This window comes from Aythya marila (assembly GCF_965140915.1).
Source record: "Aythya marila genome assembly, contig: HAP1_HAP1_SCAFFOLD_88, whole genome shotgun sequence".
NCBI lineage: Eukaryota > Metazoa > Chordata > Aves > Anseriformes > Anatidae > Aythya > Aythya marila.
The window spans coordinates 2,184-19,720 of NW_028136927.1; the positions used below are offsets into that span (position 1 = coordinate 2,184).

At 62.5% G+C, this 17,537-nt stretch overlaps 2 protein-coding genes across 2 annotated transcripts; both read left to right on the forward strand.

Annotated features, from left to right (window-relative positions):
* Positions 1–214: 214 nt before the first annotated feature.
* On the forward strand, positions 215–5,548 carry PSMB6 (proteasome 20S subunit beta 6; the record flags this gene model as incomplete). The annotated part of the gene is made up of 7 exons (XM_082785668.1): positions 215–333; positions 1,586–1,778; positions 2,538–2,605; positions 2,699–2,830; positions 2,919–3,048; positions 4,337–4,481; positions 5,412–5,548. The coding sequence occupies 7 exons, from the start codon at positions 215–217 to the stop codon at positions 5,546–5,548; spliced, it is 924 nt and encodes a 307-aa protein (XP_082641794.1).
* A 1,553-nt stretch (positions 5,549–7,101) lies between these two features.
* LOC309891305 (misshapen-like kinase 1) lies at positions 7,102–16,802 on the forward strand (the record flags this gene model as incomplete). The annotated part of the gene is made up of 12 exons (XM_082785669.1): positions 7,102–7,145; positions 9,850–9,915; positions 10,554–10,610; positions 12,096–12,221; positions 12,308–12,418; positions 12,501–12,591; positions 12,677–12,807; positions 12,913–12,967; positions 13,102–13,180; positions 14,472–14,647; positions 15,551–15,620; positions 16,610–16,802. Coding segments are annotated over exons 3-12 (1,047 nt in total), but the record flags the coding sequence as incomplete, so codon positions are not given.
* Positions 16,803–17,537: the final 735 nt, after the last annotated feature.

Consider the following 17,537-nt stretch of genomic DNA (forward strand, 5'->3'; position numbering starts at 1 on the left):
GAACTGGGGGGTACTGGGAGGTACTGGGAGGGAACTGGGGGGGTCAATTGGGAACTGGGGGGGTACTGGGAGATACTGGGAGATACTGGGAGATACTGGGAGATACTGGGAGGTGGCAATTGGGAACTGGGGGTGTACCGGGACGGGACGGGGGGGGCAGAGGGGGGGTGTGGGGGGGTCGCTGACCCCCCCCCCGGCCCCCCCCTGTTTCCACATGTGCCGCCCGTCGCTGGGGGGGCAGCGGCTGCTGGCCGAGCTCCGCGCCCCCCCCCCGCTGCGCCCCGCTCGCCGCCCCTCGGCCCTCACCACCGTCTTCCGAGGCCCCCCCCCGAGGTGAGACCCCCCCCCAAAAAAAATTTTGGGGTGGGGGGGGCCCAAAAAAAAAAAAAAATTGGGGGGGGGGGCCCCAAAAATCGCCCCCTCCCCCCCCTAATTTTTTGTGTCCCCCCCCTTCCAGAGCTGCTGCCAGGGCCCGGAGCTGGGGGGGGCCGGCGGGGGGGGATGGGCCCGGACCCCCCCCCCCCCCCCCAAGGAGCCCCCCCCCCAAATAAATAAGTTATAATTAATTTTTTTAATGATTAAAATTAATTTAAGGGTTGAAATAAAGCGCCCTGTGGTTGATTGACAGCCGTGACCTTTGACCTTTGAGTGACGTCATGGGGAGTGACGTCATGGGGAGTGACGTCACCACAGGGCAACTCTTGGGGGGGGCACGGTGGTGGAGGGAGGAGGGGAGAGCCACGCTGCCGTAAAGCGCGGATGGGTGAAGTGTCGTGAAAGCAAAGAGCCACGCTGCCGTAAAGCAGCGCTGCGGTTTCCCGGGAGGCGCCACTCTGCCGTAAAGCGCGCGTGGGGTGAGGTGTCGTGAAAGGGGCTCGCCGCTCTGCCGTAAAGCAGCGCCGCGGGGGGGGTGTAGGGAGGGAGAAGTGTCGTGATCGCCCGCCGTAAAGCAGGTCGGGGAGGGAAAGGGGGACGCCGCGCTGCCGTAAAGCGCGGAAGAGCGGAGTGTCGTGAAAATGCACAGCCACTCTGCCGTAAAGCAGCGCTGCGGGGAGTAAGGGAGCGCCACAATGCCGTAAAGCGCAGAAAGACGAGGTGTCGTGAAAGCGGCTCTCTGCCGTAAAGCAGAACGGGGAGAGAGTTGGATGGCCACGCTGCCGTAAAGTGAGGATGGCTGAGGTGTCGTGAAAAGGGGATGCCACTCTGCCGTAAAGCAGATCAAGGAAGGAAATGGGGGGGTACCACGCTGCCGTAAAGCGCGGAAGTCTCTAGCGTCGTGAAAGCAGGTTGCCACTCTGCCGTAAAGCAAATCTGGAAGGGATGGGGACACCACGCTGCCGTACAGCGCGGATGGCTGAAGTGTCGTGAAAGCCCGCCGCCACACTGCCGTAAAGCAGTCCGCGGGTGAGCCGGCACACCACTCTGCCGTAAAGCACGGAATACTGAAAGTGTCGCAAAACCCCTCCGCCACGCCGCCGTAAAGCAGGTGGCGGAGGCGACGGGGAGGGGGAGGGGGGCCGCGCTGCCGTAAAGCGCGCCGGCCCGCGCCCCGCTTATGCCGCGCGCGGCTCGCGCTTTACGGCAGCGTCGCAAAAAGGCGGCGGAAGATGGCGGCGGTGACGGCGCAGGCGGCGGCGGGGCCCTGGGACGGGGCCGGGGCCTGGACGGGGCCTTGGGAAGGGGCCGGGAACGGGAACGGGGCCGGGGTCGTGGCTTGGGGGGGGCCGGGCCCCGCCGGGCTGCACCGGGACTGGACACAGGAGGCCGTCAGCACCGGGGTGAGGGGCGGGGGGAGACCTGGGGGGGGGAAAATTGGGGGTTTGGGGGGGTTGAGGGGGGGAATTGGGGCTGGGGGGGGTGAATTGGGGTCTGGGGGGGGGTTATGGGGGGAGAGGGAGTTCAATTGGGGGGGGTTTATGGGGCTGGGGGGGGCTATGGGGGGTTATGGGGGGGGGTAGGGACCCCTTTTGGGGGGTTATGGGGCTGGGGGGACCTTTTTGGGGGATTGGGGGGGGTTATGGGGGGAAAGGGACCCCTTTGGGGGGGGGCTATGGGGCTGGGAGGGACTATGGGGCAGGAGGAACCCCATTGGGGGGGGTTATGGGGCTGGGGGGACCCCATTGGGGGGGTTATAAGGGGGAGGGACCCCTTTGGGGGGGGGTTATGGGGCAGGAGGAACCCCATTGGGGGGGGTTATGGGGCTGGGGGGGGGCTATGGGGTGAGAGGGACCCTATTGGGGGGGCTTTGGGGCTCGGGGGGGGGGCTATGGGGTGAGAAAAACCTTGTTGGGGGGGGGATTTATGGGGGTGGGAGGGGCCCCATTGGGGGGGGGTTATGGGGCTGGGGGGTGGTTTTGGGGCAAGAAAACCCCCTTTAGATCATCCTATGTACCTTGGGGGGGGGGTCTCACGGGATGGGGGGGCCTTGTGGGATACGGGGGTGTCCCGTGGGATACGGGGGGGTCCCGTGGGGTTGTGGGGGGGGCTCCCTGTAGGATTTTAACCCCCTTTTTTTTCCTCCCCCCCCCCAAAAAAAGACCACCATCATGGCCGTGGAGTTCGAGGGCGGCGTGGTGATCGGCGCCGACTCGCGCACCACCACGGGGTGAGCTTCGTTTGGGGGGGTCCGGGGCTTAATTAAAGACCCGATTAAGGTCCGGGGGGGGTTAATTAATATTTGGGGACCCCCCCCCGGCAGCTCCTACGTGGCCAACCGGGTGACGGACAAGCTGACCCCCGTCCACGACCGCATCTTCTGCTGCCGCTCGGGCTCGGCGGCCGACACGCAGGCGGTGGCCGACGCCGTGGCTTACCAGCTGGCCTTCCACAGGTAAATTTAACCCCGGGGGGGCCCCAAAATTAATCTGGGGGGCGTTAATTAATTAATTAACTTGTTTTCTTGCCCCCCCCCCGTCAAGCATTGAGCTGGAGGAGCCCCCCCGGGTGCGCACGGCCGCCCGCTTGTTCCAGCAGAGCTGCTACCGCTACCGCCAGGAGCTCACCACTGGGATCATCGTGGCCGGATGGGATCGGCGCCGGGGGGGGCAGGTGGGGGCTCCAAAAATATTTAGGACCCCCCCCCGAATTTCTCAGACCCCCCCCCGAACCCCCCCGGGGGTTTGGTTGCAGGTTTGGGGCTCTGGGACCCCCCCCTCGCCCTCCTTTCCCCCCCAAGTGACCCCAGGGGGATGGGATCGGTGCTGGGGGGGGCAGGGGGGGCTAAAAAATATTTAGGACCCCCCCCCCAAAATCCCTCAGACCCCCCCCGAACCCCCCCGGGGGTTTGGTTGCAGGTTTGGGGCTCTGGGACCCCCCTATCAGCCTCCCCCCCTTCCCCTGGTGGTCTCAGGGGGTTGGGATCGGTGCTGGGGGGGGCGGGGGGGGGGCTAAAAAATATTTAGGACCCCCCCCCGAATTTCTCGGACCCCCCCCAGGCCTCTCAGGGCCCCCCCGGGGGTTTGGTTGCAGGTTTGGGGCTCTGGGACCCCCCCCCTCGCCCTCCTTTTCCCCCCCCAAGTGACCCCAGGGGGATGGGATTGGGGCAGGGGGGGGCTAAAAAATATTTAGGACCCCCCCTGAATCTTTTGGGGGCTCAAAAAATATTTTAGGACCCCCCCCCGAATTTCTCGGACCCCCCCCCCGAGCCCCCCCAGGGGTTTGGTTGCAGGTTTGGGGCTCTGGGACCCCCCCTTGGCCCTCCCAGGACCCCCCAAAGCCCCCCCCAGGGCCCTATTTCGAGCCTCTGCCCCCCCCCAATTGCTTCAGGACCCCCCCCAATTTATTCGTCCCCCCCCCAGGTCTACGTGGTGCCCATGGGGGGGGCTCCTACATCTGAGAACCCCCCCCCAGCCCCCCCCAGCGCCCCCAAAACCCCCTCAAAACCCCCCCAAAGCCCCCCCCAGGGCCCTATTTCGAGGCTCTGCCCCCCCCCAATTCCTTCGGGACCCCCCCCAATTTATTCCGTCCCCCCCCAGGTCTACGTGGTGCCCATGGGGGGGGCTCCTACGTTTGGGAACCCCCCCAGGACCCCCCCAATACCCCCCCAATGCCCCCAAAACCCCCCCAAAACCCCCCCAAAGCCCCCCCCAGGGCCCTATTTCGAGCCTCTGCCCCCCCCAATTGCTTCGGGAGCCCCCCCAATTTATTCGTCCCCCCCCCAGGTCTACGTGGTGCCCATGGGGGGGGGCTCCTACATCTGAGAACCCCCCCAGGACCCCTCCAATGTCCCAAAAACCCCCCCAAGCCCCCCCCAATCCCCCCCCAGGGCCCTATTTCGAGCCCCTGCCCCCCCCCAATTCCTTCGGGACCCCCCCCAATTTATTCCTCCCCCCCCCAGGTCTACGTGGTGCCCATGGGGGGGCTCCTCCTGCGGCAGCCTTTCGCCGTGGGGGGGTCGGGGAGCTCCTACATCTACGGCTTCGTCGACGCCGCCTTCAGGCCCGGGATGAGCCGGGAGCGCTGCGAGGAGTTCACAGCACAGGGTGGGCGATTTTTTTTTGGGGGGGGGCATATTTTTTATGGGGGGGGTCACAGGGACACGGGGGGGGCACAGGGACACCAGGGGGACACGGTTTGGGGTTGAGTGGGGGGACAAAGAGGGCTGGGAGGGGTTCATAGTGTAGGTTGGGGGGGGTTTTGGGGGGGGTGTGGGGCATATTTTTTTTGGGGGGGGCATATTTTTTATGGGGGGGGTCGTGGGGACACTGGGGGGGGATTTGGGGACACGGGGGGGGCACAGGGACACCAGGGGGGCACGGTTTGGGGGAGCTGGGAGGGCTGAGAGGGGTTCACGGCACAGGGTGGGTGGGTTTTTTGGGGGGGGGGGCATATTTTTTTTTGGGGGGGGTCACAGGGACACTGGGGGGGGATTTGGGGACATGGGGGGTCATGGGGGGGGGACAGGGACCCGGTTTGGGGGGCATGGGGGGGTGGGGGGGGGGCACAGGACACAAGTTTTGGGGGTGGGGGGCATGGGGGGGGCACAGGGACGTGGGGGGGGGGTGATGGGGACATGGGGGGGGGCACGGGGGGGTGATGGGGGCCCAGTTTGGGGCTGGGGGGGCCCAGTTTGGGGGTACTGGTGCTGAGGGGGGGCCCAGTTTGGGGGTGATGGGGATACTGGGAGGTGCTGGGGACCCAGTTTGGGGGCGATGGGGATGGGGGGGGCCCAATTTGGGGGTGGGGGGGACCTGGGGACATGGGGGGGGGGACAAGGGGGGGTGATGGGGTCCCAGTTTAGCTCGGGGGGGGGCCCAGTTTGAGACCAGTGGGAACCCAGTTTGGATACTGGGATGATACTGGGAGTACTGGGAACCCAATCCGGCTATACCGGTAACGCATTGGGGGGGCCAATTGGGGGTCCGTGCCCCTTTTGCTGACCCCCCCCTTATTTTTTTTGTCCCCCCCCCCAGCCCTGGCCCTGGCGATGGCGCGGGACGGCTCGAGCGGTGGCGTGGTGCGGCTGGCGGCCATCACCGAGGGGGGGGTCGAGCGCCGGGTCCTGGCGGGGGCCGAGCTGCCGGGGGGCGAGGGGGGGCCCCCGGCCTGAGAGGGTCCCAAAATTTTTATTTGGGGGGGGGGGGGTCCTGAAGGTGTTTTGGGGGGGGTCCCGGCCTCGGCGGGGCAATAAATGGGTCCTGAGACGCTCCCAGCGCCGCCTCCTGTTGGTGTTAACCCCCCCCAGAAGCCACGCCCACGGTCCAGAAGCCACGCCCATATCCCACAAGCCACGCCCATCTGTCTTAAGCCACGCCCCAAAGTGTCAAGCCACGCCCATGTGTCCTAAGCCACGCCCCTGTGCCAGGAGCCCTGCCTGGAATGGTGCCCATGTGCCTCCAAGCCACGCCCACATTTCTTAAGCCACGCCCACACATCCTCAAGCCACGCCCACCCGTCTTAAGCCAAGCCCCAAAGTCTCAAGCCACGCCCATGTGTCCTAAGCCACACCCCTGTGCCATGACCCCTGCCTGGAGTGGTGCCCATGCGCCTCCAAGCCACGCCCCCATGTTTAAGCCACGCCCATATTCCAGAAGCCACGCCCATCTGTCTTAAGCCACGCCCATAAGTTTCAAGTCACACCCACGTGTCCTAAGCCACGCCCCTGTGCTGTGAGCCCTGCCTGGAGTGGTGCCTATGTGCCCCAAGCCCCGCCCACATCCCACAAAGCCCCGTCCACATGTCTTAAGCCACGCCCATATCCCAGAAGCCACGCCCACTTGTCTTAAGCCACGCCCCAAAGTCTCAAGCCATGCCCCTGTGCCAGGACCCCTGCCTGGAATTGGTGCCTATGTGCCCCAAGCCACGCCCACATGTCTTAAGCCACGCCCATGTCTCATAAGACACGCCCTCTTGTCTTAAGCCACGCCCCCAAAATCTCAAGCCACGCCCACATGTCCTAAGCCACGCCCCTGTGCTGGAGCCCTGCCTGGAATTGGTGCCCATGTGCCTCCAAGCCACGCCCACGAGTCCTAAGCCCCGCCCACACATCCTCAAACCACGCCCACTCGTCATAGGCCACGCCCACTCGTGCCGAAGCCCCGCCCCCTTACCCTGAGCTGAGCCCTGAGCCGTGCCTGTACACTTCAAGCCCCGCCCACACGCCCCAAGCCCCGCCCCTTCACCTTAAGCCACGCCCATTCTGAGCCGCGCCCACTCCCCCAAGCCCCACCCCCACACCCTGAGCCACGCCCATGAGCTACAAGCCCCGCCCACTCCCCCAATACCCTAATATACTCCCCAAGCCCCGCCCACTCGCTCCAAGACCCTCCCACACGCCTCAAGCCCCGCCCTCACTCCCCAAGCCCCGCCCATTCTCCCTGAGCCACCCCCGTTCACCCTCACCCCCCTCTCACGCACCCTAAGCCCCGCCCACACCCCCCAAACCCCACCCACACCCCCCAAACCCCTCCCACAACCCCCCAAACCCCACCCACACTCCCCACTCGGCCCCGCCCCTTGCTCCCCCCGCGCATGCGCAGTGCGCGGGGGGCGGGGCCGGCGCTGCCCATCCGAGCCGCAGCCGCGGCCGCCCCGGTGCCGCTTCCCGGTGCCCCCCCCCCCCCCCCCCCGCCATGGCGGAGCCACGCCCCCCCCCGCCCCCGCCCCCCCCCCGCGGCCTCGATGACGTCGACCTCGGAGCGCTGAGGGTGAGCGGGGGGGGGCGGGGGAGGGGGGGGGGGGGAACCGGGATGGACCAGTATGGACCAGTATGGACCAGTATGCCCCAGTATGCCCCAGTATGGCCCCAGGGGTCTCCCAGTATATCCCAGTATGGACCCCGGGATCCCCCAGTATGGCCCCCAGGATCTCCCAGTATGCCCCAGTATGCCCCAGTATGGACCAGTATGGACCAGTATGGCCCCAGGGGTATCCCAGTATCCCCCAGTATGGCCCAGTATGCCCCAGTATGGTCCCCAGGATCTCCCAGTATCCCCCAGTATGCCCCAGCATGGTCCCCGGTATCCCCCAGTATGTCCCAGTATGGACCCCGGGATCCCCCAGTATGGCCCCCAGGATCTCCCAGTATGCCCCAGTATGCCCCAGTATGGACCAGTATGGACCAGTATGGCCCCAGGGGTATCCCAGTATCCCCCAGTATGGCCCAGTATGCCCCAGTATGGTCCCCAGGATCTCCCAGTATCCCCCAGTATGCCCCAGCATGGTCCCCGGTATCCCCCAGTATGTCCCAGTATGGCCCCCAGGATCTCCCAGTATCCCCCAGTATGCCCCAGCATGGCCCCCGGGATCGCCCAGTATATCCCAGTATGTCCCAGTATGGACCAGTATGGACCAGCATGGCCCCTGGGATCTCCCAGTATTCCCCAGTATGCCCCAGTATGCCCCAGTATGGCCCCCGGGATGCCCCAGTATCCCCCAGTATGGACCCCGGGATCTCCCAGTATCCCCCAGTATGGTCCCCAGTATCTCCCCATGCTCCCCAGTATGGCCCCGTTATCTCCCAGTGCCCCCCAGTATCTCCCAGTATCCCCCAGCATGCTCCCTGGGATGTCCCAGTATATCCCAGTATGCCCCAGTATGGTCCCCAGGATCTCCCAGTATATCCCAGTATCCCCCAGTATGGTCCCTGGGATCCCCCAGTATCCCCCAGTATCCCCAGTATGGCCCCAGTATGCCCCAGTATGCCCCAGCATGACCCCTGGGATCTCCCAGTATCCCCCAGCATGACCCCTGAGATCTCCCAGTATCCCCCAGTATGCCCCAGTATGGTCTCCAGGATCTCCCAGTATCCCCCAGTATGCCCCAGTATGGCCCCCGGGATCCCCCAGTATCTCCCAGTACCCCCCAGCATGGCCCCCGGGATCTCCCAGTACCTCCCAGTATCCCCCAGTACGGCCCCGTTATTCCCCAGTGCCCCCTCAGGATCTCCCAGTATAGCCCCCAGGATCCCCCAGTACATCCCAGTATGGCCCCGTTATCTCCCAGTATCCCCCAGTACAGTCCCGGTACAGCCCCCAGGATCTCCCAGTATCTCCCAGTCCCCCCAGTACAGCCATGAGTAACTCCCAGTGCTCCTTGGCCCTGTTTTGGGTCCAGAAAGCCCAAATTTGGGTCCAGAAGGGCCCATTTTGGGTGCAGGAAGCCAAATTTTGGGTGCACGAGGCCCATTTTGGGTGCAAAAAGCCCAGTTTTGGGTGCAGGACCCCAATTTTGGGTGCAGAAAACCCAAATTTGGGTGCAGGAGGCCCGGTTTTGGGTGCAAAAAGCCCAGTTTTGGGTAAGGGAGGCCTGGTTTTGGGTGCAAAAAGCCCATTTTTGGGTTCAGGAATCCTGGTTTTGGGTGCAGAAAGCCCAGTTTTGGGGGTGCATGAGGCCCATTTTGGGTGCAGAAAGCCCCAGTTTGGGTCGAGGATCCCCATTTTTGGTGCATGAGGCCCCATTTTGGGTGCGGAAAGCCCCAAATCGGGTCCAGGCAGCCTCCTTGTGGGTGCAGAAATCCCAATTTTGGGTACAGAAGGCCCAGTTTTGGGTGCAAAAAGCCCAGTTTGGGGTGCTGGAGCCCCATTTTGGGTCCAGAAAGCGCAGTTTTGGGTGCGGGAGGCCTGGTTTTAGGTGCAGAATCCCCCAGCTGGGGTGCGGGAGGCCTCATTTTGGGTCCAAAAAGCCCAATTTTGGGCTTTTCGGTCCCAGGGGCCGTGCTCTGGTTCCGCCGCGGCTCCCGGGGGGGGACGCGGTGACCCCAAAACGGGGCTATTTATACACGGGGGGGGGGGGGTTCTTTAACTAATTTTAATCCTAAAATTCCCTCCCCAATCCCAAATTTCCCCCCCTAATCCCAAATTTGCCTCCCCAATCCCAAATTTGCCCCCCCTAATCCCAAATATGCCCCCCCAATCCCAAATTTCCCCCCCAAATCCCAAATTTGCCCCCCCAAATTCCAAATTTCTCCCCCCTAATCCCAAAATCACCCCCCGAAATCCCAAAATTCCCCTCCCAAATCCCAAATTTCCCCCCCCAATCCCAAATTTGCCCCCCCAACCCCAAATTTCCCCCCAAAAATCCCAAATTTCACCCCCCAATTCCCCTATTTCCGCCCCCAATCCCAAATTTGCCCCCCCTAATCCCAAATTTCCCCCCCAAATCCCAAATTTGCCTCCCCCAAATCCCAAATTTGCCCCCCCAATCCCAAAATCCCCCCCTAATCCCAAATTTGCCCCCCCTAATCCCCAAATTTGCCCCCCCCAATCCCGTATTTGCCCCCCAAAATTCCAAATTTCTCCCCCCTAATCCCAAAATCCCCCCCCCAAATCCCAAATTTGCCCCCCCAATCCCAAAATCCCCCCCCCCAATCCCAAAATCCCTCCCTTAATCCCAAATTTTGCCCCCCCCCAGGACCCCGCGGGCATCTTCGAGCTGGTGGAGGTGGTCGGCAACGGGACCTACGGGCAGGTCTACAAGGTGAGGGGGGGGCCCAAAATTAAGGGCGGGGGGTCCTGGTGGGGGGAGGGCACCATCCTGACCCCCCCCATCCTAAAATTCCCTCCCCCAATCCCAAAATCTCCCCCAATCCCAAATTTGCCCCCAAAAATCCCATATTTGCCCCCCCAATCCCAAATTTCCCCCCAATCCCAAATTTCCCCCCCTAAATCCCAAATTCCCCCCCAAATCCCAAATTTGCCCCAAAAAATCCCAAATTTGCCCCCAAATTCCCCCCCAAATCCCAAATTCCCCCCCAAATCCCAAATTTGCCCCCCCCAAATCCCAAATTTACCCCCCTAAATCCCAAATTTGCCCTCCCCCAATCCCAAATATTCCCACAATCCCAAATTTGCCCCCCCAATCCCAAATTTTCCCCCAATCCCAAATTTTGCCCCCCCAAATCCCAAATTTCCCCCAAAAAATCCCAAATTTGCCCCCAAATTCTCCCCCTAATCCCAAATTTCCCCCCCAAAATCCCAAATTTGCCCCACCCAATCCCAAATATTCCCCCAATCCCAAATTTTGCCCCCCCAATCCCAATTTTCCCCCCCAAATCCCAAATTTGCCCCCCCTAATCCCAAATTTGCCCCCCAAATCCCAAATTTTGCCCCCCCCAGGGGCGCCACGTGAAGACGGGGCAGTTGGCGGCCATCAAGGTCATGGACGTCACCGAGGTGAGACGGGGGGGGGTTAATTAGTGTTAATTAGCGTTAATTAGCGTTCATTAGGGTTAATTAAGGTCAGGGGAATTAACTTATTAGGGTTGGGGGGGTTAATTAGGGTTAATTAGGGTCGGGGGTTAATTAATTAGGGTCGGGGAGGTTAATTAGGGTTAATTAGGGTCAAGGGGGTTAGTTTGGGTCGGGGGGAGTTAATTAGGGTTAATTAGGGTCGGGGGGTTAATTAATTAGGGTCAGGGGGGTTAATTGGGGCCGGGGGGGTTAATTAGGGTTAATTAGGGTCGGGGGGTTAATTAATTAGGGTTAGGGGGGTTAATTATCTCCTTGGCCCTGTTTTGGGTCCAGAAAGCCCAAATTTGAGTCCAGAAGGGCCCATTTTGGGCGCAGGAAGCCAAATTTTGGGTGCAGAAGGCCCAGTTCTGGGTGCAAAAAGCCCAGTTTTGGGTGCAGGACCCCAATTTTGGGTTCAGAAAGCCCAAATATGTGTGCAGGAGGCCTGGCTTTGGGTGCAAAAAGACGGTTTTGGGGTGCATGAGGCCCATTTTGGGTGCAGAAAGCCCCAATTTGGGTCCAGGAACCCCATTTTGGGTGCAGAAAGCCCAATTTTGGGTACAGCAGGCCTAGTTTTGGGTGCAAAAAGCGCAGTTTGGGGTGCTGGAGCCCCATTTTGGGTGCAGAAAGTGCAGTTTTGGGTGCGGGAGGCCTGGTTTTAGGTGCGGAAACCCCCAGCTGGGGTGCGGGAGGCCTCATTTTGGGTCCAGAAAGCCCCAGTTTGGGCCCAGTAGCCCCATTTTGGGTGCAGGAAGCCCCATTTCGGGTTCAGAAAGCCCCAAATCGGGTCCAGGCAGCCTCATTTTGGGTGTAAAAGGCTCAATTTTCGGTGCAGAAGGCCCAGTTTTGGGTGCAAAAAGCCTGCTTTGGGGTTCTGGAGCCCCATTTTGGGTGAGAAAGCCCCAGTTTGGTTGCAGGAGGCCCCATTTTGGGTGCAGGAGGCCCCATTTTGGGTGTGGAAACCTCTCGTTGGGGTGCGGGAGGCCTCATTTTGGGTGCAGAAAGCCCAATTTTGGGTACGGAAGGCCCAGTTTTGGGTGCAAAAAGCCTGCTTTGGGGTTCTGGAGCCCCGTTATGGGCGCAGAAAGCCCAATTTTGGGTGCTGGAGCCCCATTTTGGGTGCAGAAAGTGCAGTTTTGGGTGCGGGAGGCCTGGTTTTAGGTGCGGAAACCCCCAGCTGGGGTGCGGGAGGCCTCATTTTGGGTGCAGAAAGTCCAATTTTGGGTACGGAAGGCCCAGTTTTGGGTGCAGAAAGCCCAAATTTGGGTGCAGAAGGCCCAGTTTTGGGTGCAGAAAGCCCATTTTGGGTGCAGAAAGCGCAGTTTTGGGTGCGGGAGGCCTGGTTTGAGGTGCAGAAACCCCCATCTGGCGTGCGGGAGGCCTCATTTTGGGTCCTAAAAACCCAAAATTGGGTGTGTCCCCCCCCAGGACGAGGAAGAGGAGATCAAGCAGGAGATCAACATGCTGAAGAAATTCTCCCACCACCGCAACATCGCCACTTACTACGGCGCCTTCGTCAAGAAGAGCCCCCCCGGGAGCGACGACCAGCTTTGGGTGAGCCCCTATTTTAATTTGGGGGGGGTCCTTCAATTCGGGACCCCCCCAAAAAAAGGTGCTGACCCCCCCCCTTTTTTTTTAAGCTGGTGATGGAGTTTTGCGGCGCCGGCTCCGTCACCGACCTGGTGAAGAACACCAAGGGCAACGCGCTGAAGGAGGATTGCATCGCCTACGTCTGCCGGGAAATCCTTCGGGTATGTGGCCCCCCCAGGCTTAAATAACCCCCCCCCCATCCCAAAATTTCCCTTAAAACCCCCCTTTTTTAATTTTTTATAGGGTTTGGCCCACCTGCACGCCCACCGAGTGATCCACCGCGACATCAAGGGGCAGAACGTGCTGCTGACGGAGAACGCCGACGTCAAGCTGGGTACGTGTCCCCCACCCCAAAATAAATACCCAAAACACCCCAATGCTCCCAGTTCTCCCAGTGCTCCCAGTGACCCCCCCCGTAGTGGATTTTGGGGTGAGCGCCCAGCTGGACCGCACGGTGGGGCGCCGCAACACCTTCATCGGCACCCCGTACTGGATGGCCCCCGAGGTGATCGCCTGCGACGAGAACCCCGAAGCCACCTACGATTACCGGGTACCCTTTTAGGGGCAAGGGGGGGTCCGGCTGATGCCCCCCCCGAAAAAAAATTGGGTCGAAAAAGCTTTATTTTAACGCCGCCCCCCCGCTTTATTTTGGCAGAGCGACATCTGGTCCCTGGGCATCACCGCCATCGAGATGGCCGAGGGGGCGCCCCGTAAGTATTGGGGGGGGGGTTTAATTAAAAGGGGGGGTTAATTATTAAAGGGGGGGTGATTTAAATACTGGGGGGGGGTTATAGGGTGGTGGGGACCCCCCCGGTTAAGGGGTTTTTGGTGTCCCCCCCCCCAGCCCTCTGCGACATGCACCCCATGCGGGCGCTGTTCCTCATCCCCCGCAACCCCCCCCCGAGGCTCAAGTCGAAAAAATGGTAAGGGGGGGGCGGTATTTTTTTTTGGGGGGGGGGGATTTTGGGGTCTGGGGGGGGATATTTGGGGTCTGGGAGGGGATATTTGGGGTCTGGGGGGGTGATGTTTGGGGTAAAGTGGGGTTTTGGGGACATAACGGGGGGGGTTTGGGGTGGTATTTGGGGTGGGGGGGCAACATTTGGGGTCTGGGGGGGGATTTGGGGTGGGGGTCAAGATTTAGGGTCTGGGGGGTGATATTTGGGGCCTGGGGGGGTGATATTTGGGGTCTGGAGGGGTGATGTTTGGGGTAAAAGGGGGGAATGTGGGGTTTTGGGGGCATAGCGGGGGGGTTTTGGGGTGGTATTTGGAGTGGGGGGGCAATATTTGGGGTCGTGGGGGGGCAAATTATTGGGGGGGGCACATTTAGGGTCTGGGGGGGCAATGATTGGGGTCTGGGGGGGCAATATGTGGGGTCTGAGGGGGGAATGAGTGGGGTTTTGGGGCATAATGTGGGGTTTTGGGGGCAATGAGTGGGGTCTGGGGGGGGCAAATTATGGGGTGGGGGGGCAAATTATTGGGGAGGCAACATTTATGGTCTGGGGGGGCAATATATGGGGTCTGGGGGGGCGATATATGGGGTCTGGGGTGGGATATATGGGGTCTGGGGGGGGAACGAGTGGGGTTTTGGGGCATAATGTGGGGTTTTGGGGGTAATGAGTGGGGTCTGGGGGGGGCAAATTATTGGGGGGGGCACATTTATGGTCTGGGGGGGCAACATTTAGGGTCTGGGGGGGCAATGATTGGGGTCTGGGGTGGGATATATGGGGTCTGAGTGGGGAATGAGTGGGGTTTTGGGGCGTAATGTGGGGTTTTGGGGGTAATTAGTGGGGTCGGGGGGGGAAAATTTTTTGGGGGGGCACATTTAGGGTCTAGGGGGACAATATTTGGGATCTGGGGGGGCAATATATGGGGTCTGGGGTGGGATATATGGGGTCTTGGGGGGGAACGAGTGGGGTTTGGGGGCGTAATGTGGGGTTTTGGGGATAATTAGTGGGGTCGGGGGGGGCAAATTTTTTGGGGGGGCACATTTATGGTCTGGGGGGGCAACATTTGGGATCTGGGGGGGCAATATATGGGGTCTGGGGGGGCGATATATGGGATCTGGGGGGGATATATGGGCTTTTGGGGGCACCATATAGGGTCTGGGTGCCACTGGGGTCCACGCAGCCCCCCCGGCTTTCGCAGCAGGACTCCGGGGGGGGTGTCCCATGGTGCCCCCACCCCAAAAAAATAAAAAATGTGCCCCCCCCCCAGGTCCAAACCCTTCGTGGACTTCGTGGAGCGCTGCCTGACCAAGGCGTCCGCCCAGCGCCCCGGCACCGAGCAGCTCCTGCGAGCCCCCTTCATCCGCGAGCAGCCCCCCGAGCGCCAGGCCCGGGTCCAGCTCCGCGACCACATCGACCGATCCCGACGGCGGCGGGGGGAGCGAGGTTTGGGGGTGGGGGGGGGGCGTTATTTGGGGTGGGGGGGTCCCGGGGGGGTCGGTTATGGGGTGGTGAGTTGGGTCCCCAAGTGTGGGTGCAGCTCCGTGATTGCATTGAGTGATGATGGTGATGGTCCAGAAGTGATGTGGAGGTCAGGAAGGGGTTAATTTTATGGGGGGGTCCCCGGGGGGGTTAATTTTTTGGGGGGGGGTCCCGGGGGGGTCACTTATGGGGTGCTGAGTTTGGTCCCCGAGTGTGGGTGCAGCTCTGTGACTGCATTGAGTGATGATGGTGATGGGCAGGAAGGGGTTAATTTTATGGGGGGAGTCCCCTGGGGGGGTTAAATTTTATGGGGGGGTCCCCTGGGGGGGTTATTTTTTTGGGGGGGGGTCCCAGGGGGGTGCTGAGCCTGGTCCCCGAGTGTGGGTGCAGCTCCACGAGCACATGGACTGCACATGGTGATGGGCAGGAAGGGGTTAATTTTATGGGGGGGTCCCCTGGGGTGGGTAAATTTGATGGGGGGGGTCCCTGGGGGGTTATTTTTTTGGGGGGGGGTCTTGGGGGGGTTCTGAGCCCATTCCCCAAGTGTGGGTGCAGGTCTGTGACTGCATTGAGTGATGATGGTGATGGGCAGGAAGGGGTTAATTTTATGGGGGGAGGGTCCCCTGGGGGTTTAAATTTGAGGGGGGGGTCCCTGGGGGGGTTAAATTTTGGGGGGGGTCCCGGGGGGGGTCACTTATGGGGTGCTGAGTCCGGTCCCCGTGACCTCATGGACTGCACTTGGTCATGGCCAGGAAGGGGTTAATTTTTTTGGGGGGGGGGTAAATTTTTTGGGGGGGGTCCCCTGGGGTGGGGGGGGTCATTTTTTTGGGGGGGGGGTCACTTATGGGGTGCCCCCCCCCCCCCCAGATGAGACCGAGTACGAGTACAGCGGCAGCGAGGAGGAGGAGGGCGGCGGCGGGGAGGAGGGGGAGCACAGGTGGGCGTGGCCTAAAGGGGGCGTGGCCTGGGGGGGCGTGGCTTAAAGGGGCGTGGTCTGAATGGGTGTGGTCTAAGGGGGTGTGGTCTGAATGGGTGTGGTCTAAAGGGGTGTGGTCTAAGGGGCGTGGTCCAAATGGGTGTGGTCTAAGGGGGCGTGGTCTAAACGAGGTGTGGTCTAAGGGGGCGTGATCTAAATGGGTGTGGTCCAAGGGGGCGTGGTCTAAGCGGGAGTGGTCTAAGGGGGCGTGGTCTAAGAGGGAGTGGTCAAAAGGGGTGTGGTCTAAATGGGCATGGTCTAAGGGGGCATGGTCTAAAGGGGTGTGGTCCAAGGGGGAGTGGTCTAAGGGGGCGTGGTCTAAAGGGGCGTGGTTTAAAGGGGTGTGGTCTGAGAAGGGGAGGGGTATGGGGAAGGGGAGGGGGCTAGGGAAAGGGGCGGGGCTTGGGTTGGGGGCGGGGTTAATGGAAGGGGAGGGGCTTAGTGTGTTGGGGGCGGGGCTTGGGGAAGGGGAGGGGCTTGGGGTGTTGAGGGCGGGGCTATAGGGAAGGGGAGGGGCTTGAGGATGCTGGAGTGGGGTTTGGGTAGGGCTATGGGAAAGGGGCGTGGCCTGATGGGCGTGGCCTGAGCCACGGGGGCGGGGCTTGTGGGCGGGGTCTGAGCATGTGGGGGCGGGGCTTGTGCCTTGGGGGAGTGGCCTGAGCATAGGGGGAGGGGCTTCTGCCTTGGGGGCTGGGCTTCTACCTTGGGGGTGGGGTCTGAGTGCATGGGGGCGGGGCTCTTGCCTTGGGGGCGTGGCCTGAGCGTGTGGGGGCGGGGCTTCCTAGTGGGCGGGGCTTACGCCTCGGGGGCGTGGTTTCACTTGGGGCGGGTTCTGAGCACGTGTGGGCGGGGCTGCTGCCTTGGGGGCGGGCCCTCGACCTGAGGGGGGGGGCGTGTCCTCCTCGCTAAGCCCCGCCCCTTTCCCCCCTTTGGCCCCGCCCCTTTTCCAGCTCCCTGCTGGCCACGCCCGACTCGACGCTGCGCCGGGAGTTCCTGCGGCTGCAGCAGGAGGACAAGTCCCGCCCCCCGGGCGTGGCCCCGCCCCCGGCCCCGCCCCCCGGCCCCGCCCAGCTCCAGCAGCTCCTCCTCCAGCGCCAGCTCCGCCTCCAGCAGCAGCGCGACGAGAGACGGCGCCTCGAGGAGGTGGGGGGCACGAGACCCCCCCCCCCCCCCGGGGTCAACGACCCCCCCCTAAGGTCACCGACCCCCCCCCAAGGTCACCGAACCCCCCCGGGGTCATTGACCCCCCCCCAAGGTCACTGACCCCCCCCGGGGTCATTGACCCCCCCCCCCAAGGTCACCGACCCCCCCCCCCCGGGGTCATTGACCCCCCCCAAGGTCACCGACCCCCCCCGGGGTCAACGACCCCCCCCCGGGGTCATTGACCCCCCCCCCAAGGTCAACGACCCCCCCCCAAGGTCATTGACCCCCCCCTAAGGTCACCGACCCCCCCCCCGGGGTCACCGACCCCCCCCCTAAGGTCACCGACCCCCCCCCCAAGGTCACCGACCCCCCCCCAGGGTCATTGAACCCCCCCCCAAGGTCACCGACCCCCCCCTAAGGTCACCGACCCCCCCCCAGGGGTCATTGACCCCCCCCCCGGGGTCACTGACCCCCCCCCCGGGGTCATTGACCCCCCCCCCCAAGGTCACTGACCCTCCCCCAAGGTCAGCGACCCCCCCCCAATGTCCCCGACCCCCCCCAAATGTCCCCAAACCCCCCCCTTGGTGTCCCCAACCCCCCCATTTGCCCCCCGACCCCCCCCCAATTTGCCCCCAACCCCCCCAATTTCTCCCAATGCCCCCGCCCCCAATGTCCCCGACCCCCCCCAATGTCCCCAACCCCCCCAAATGTCCCCAAATGTCCCCCAACCCCCCC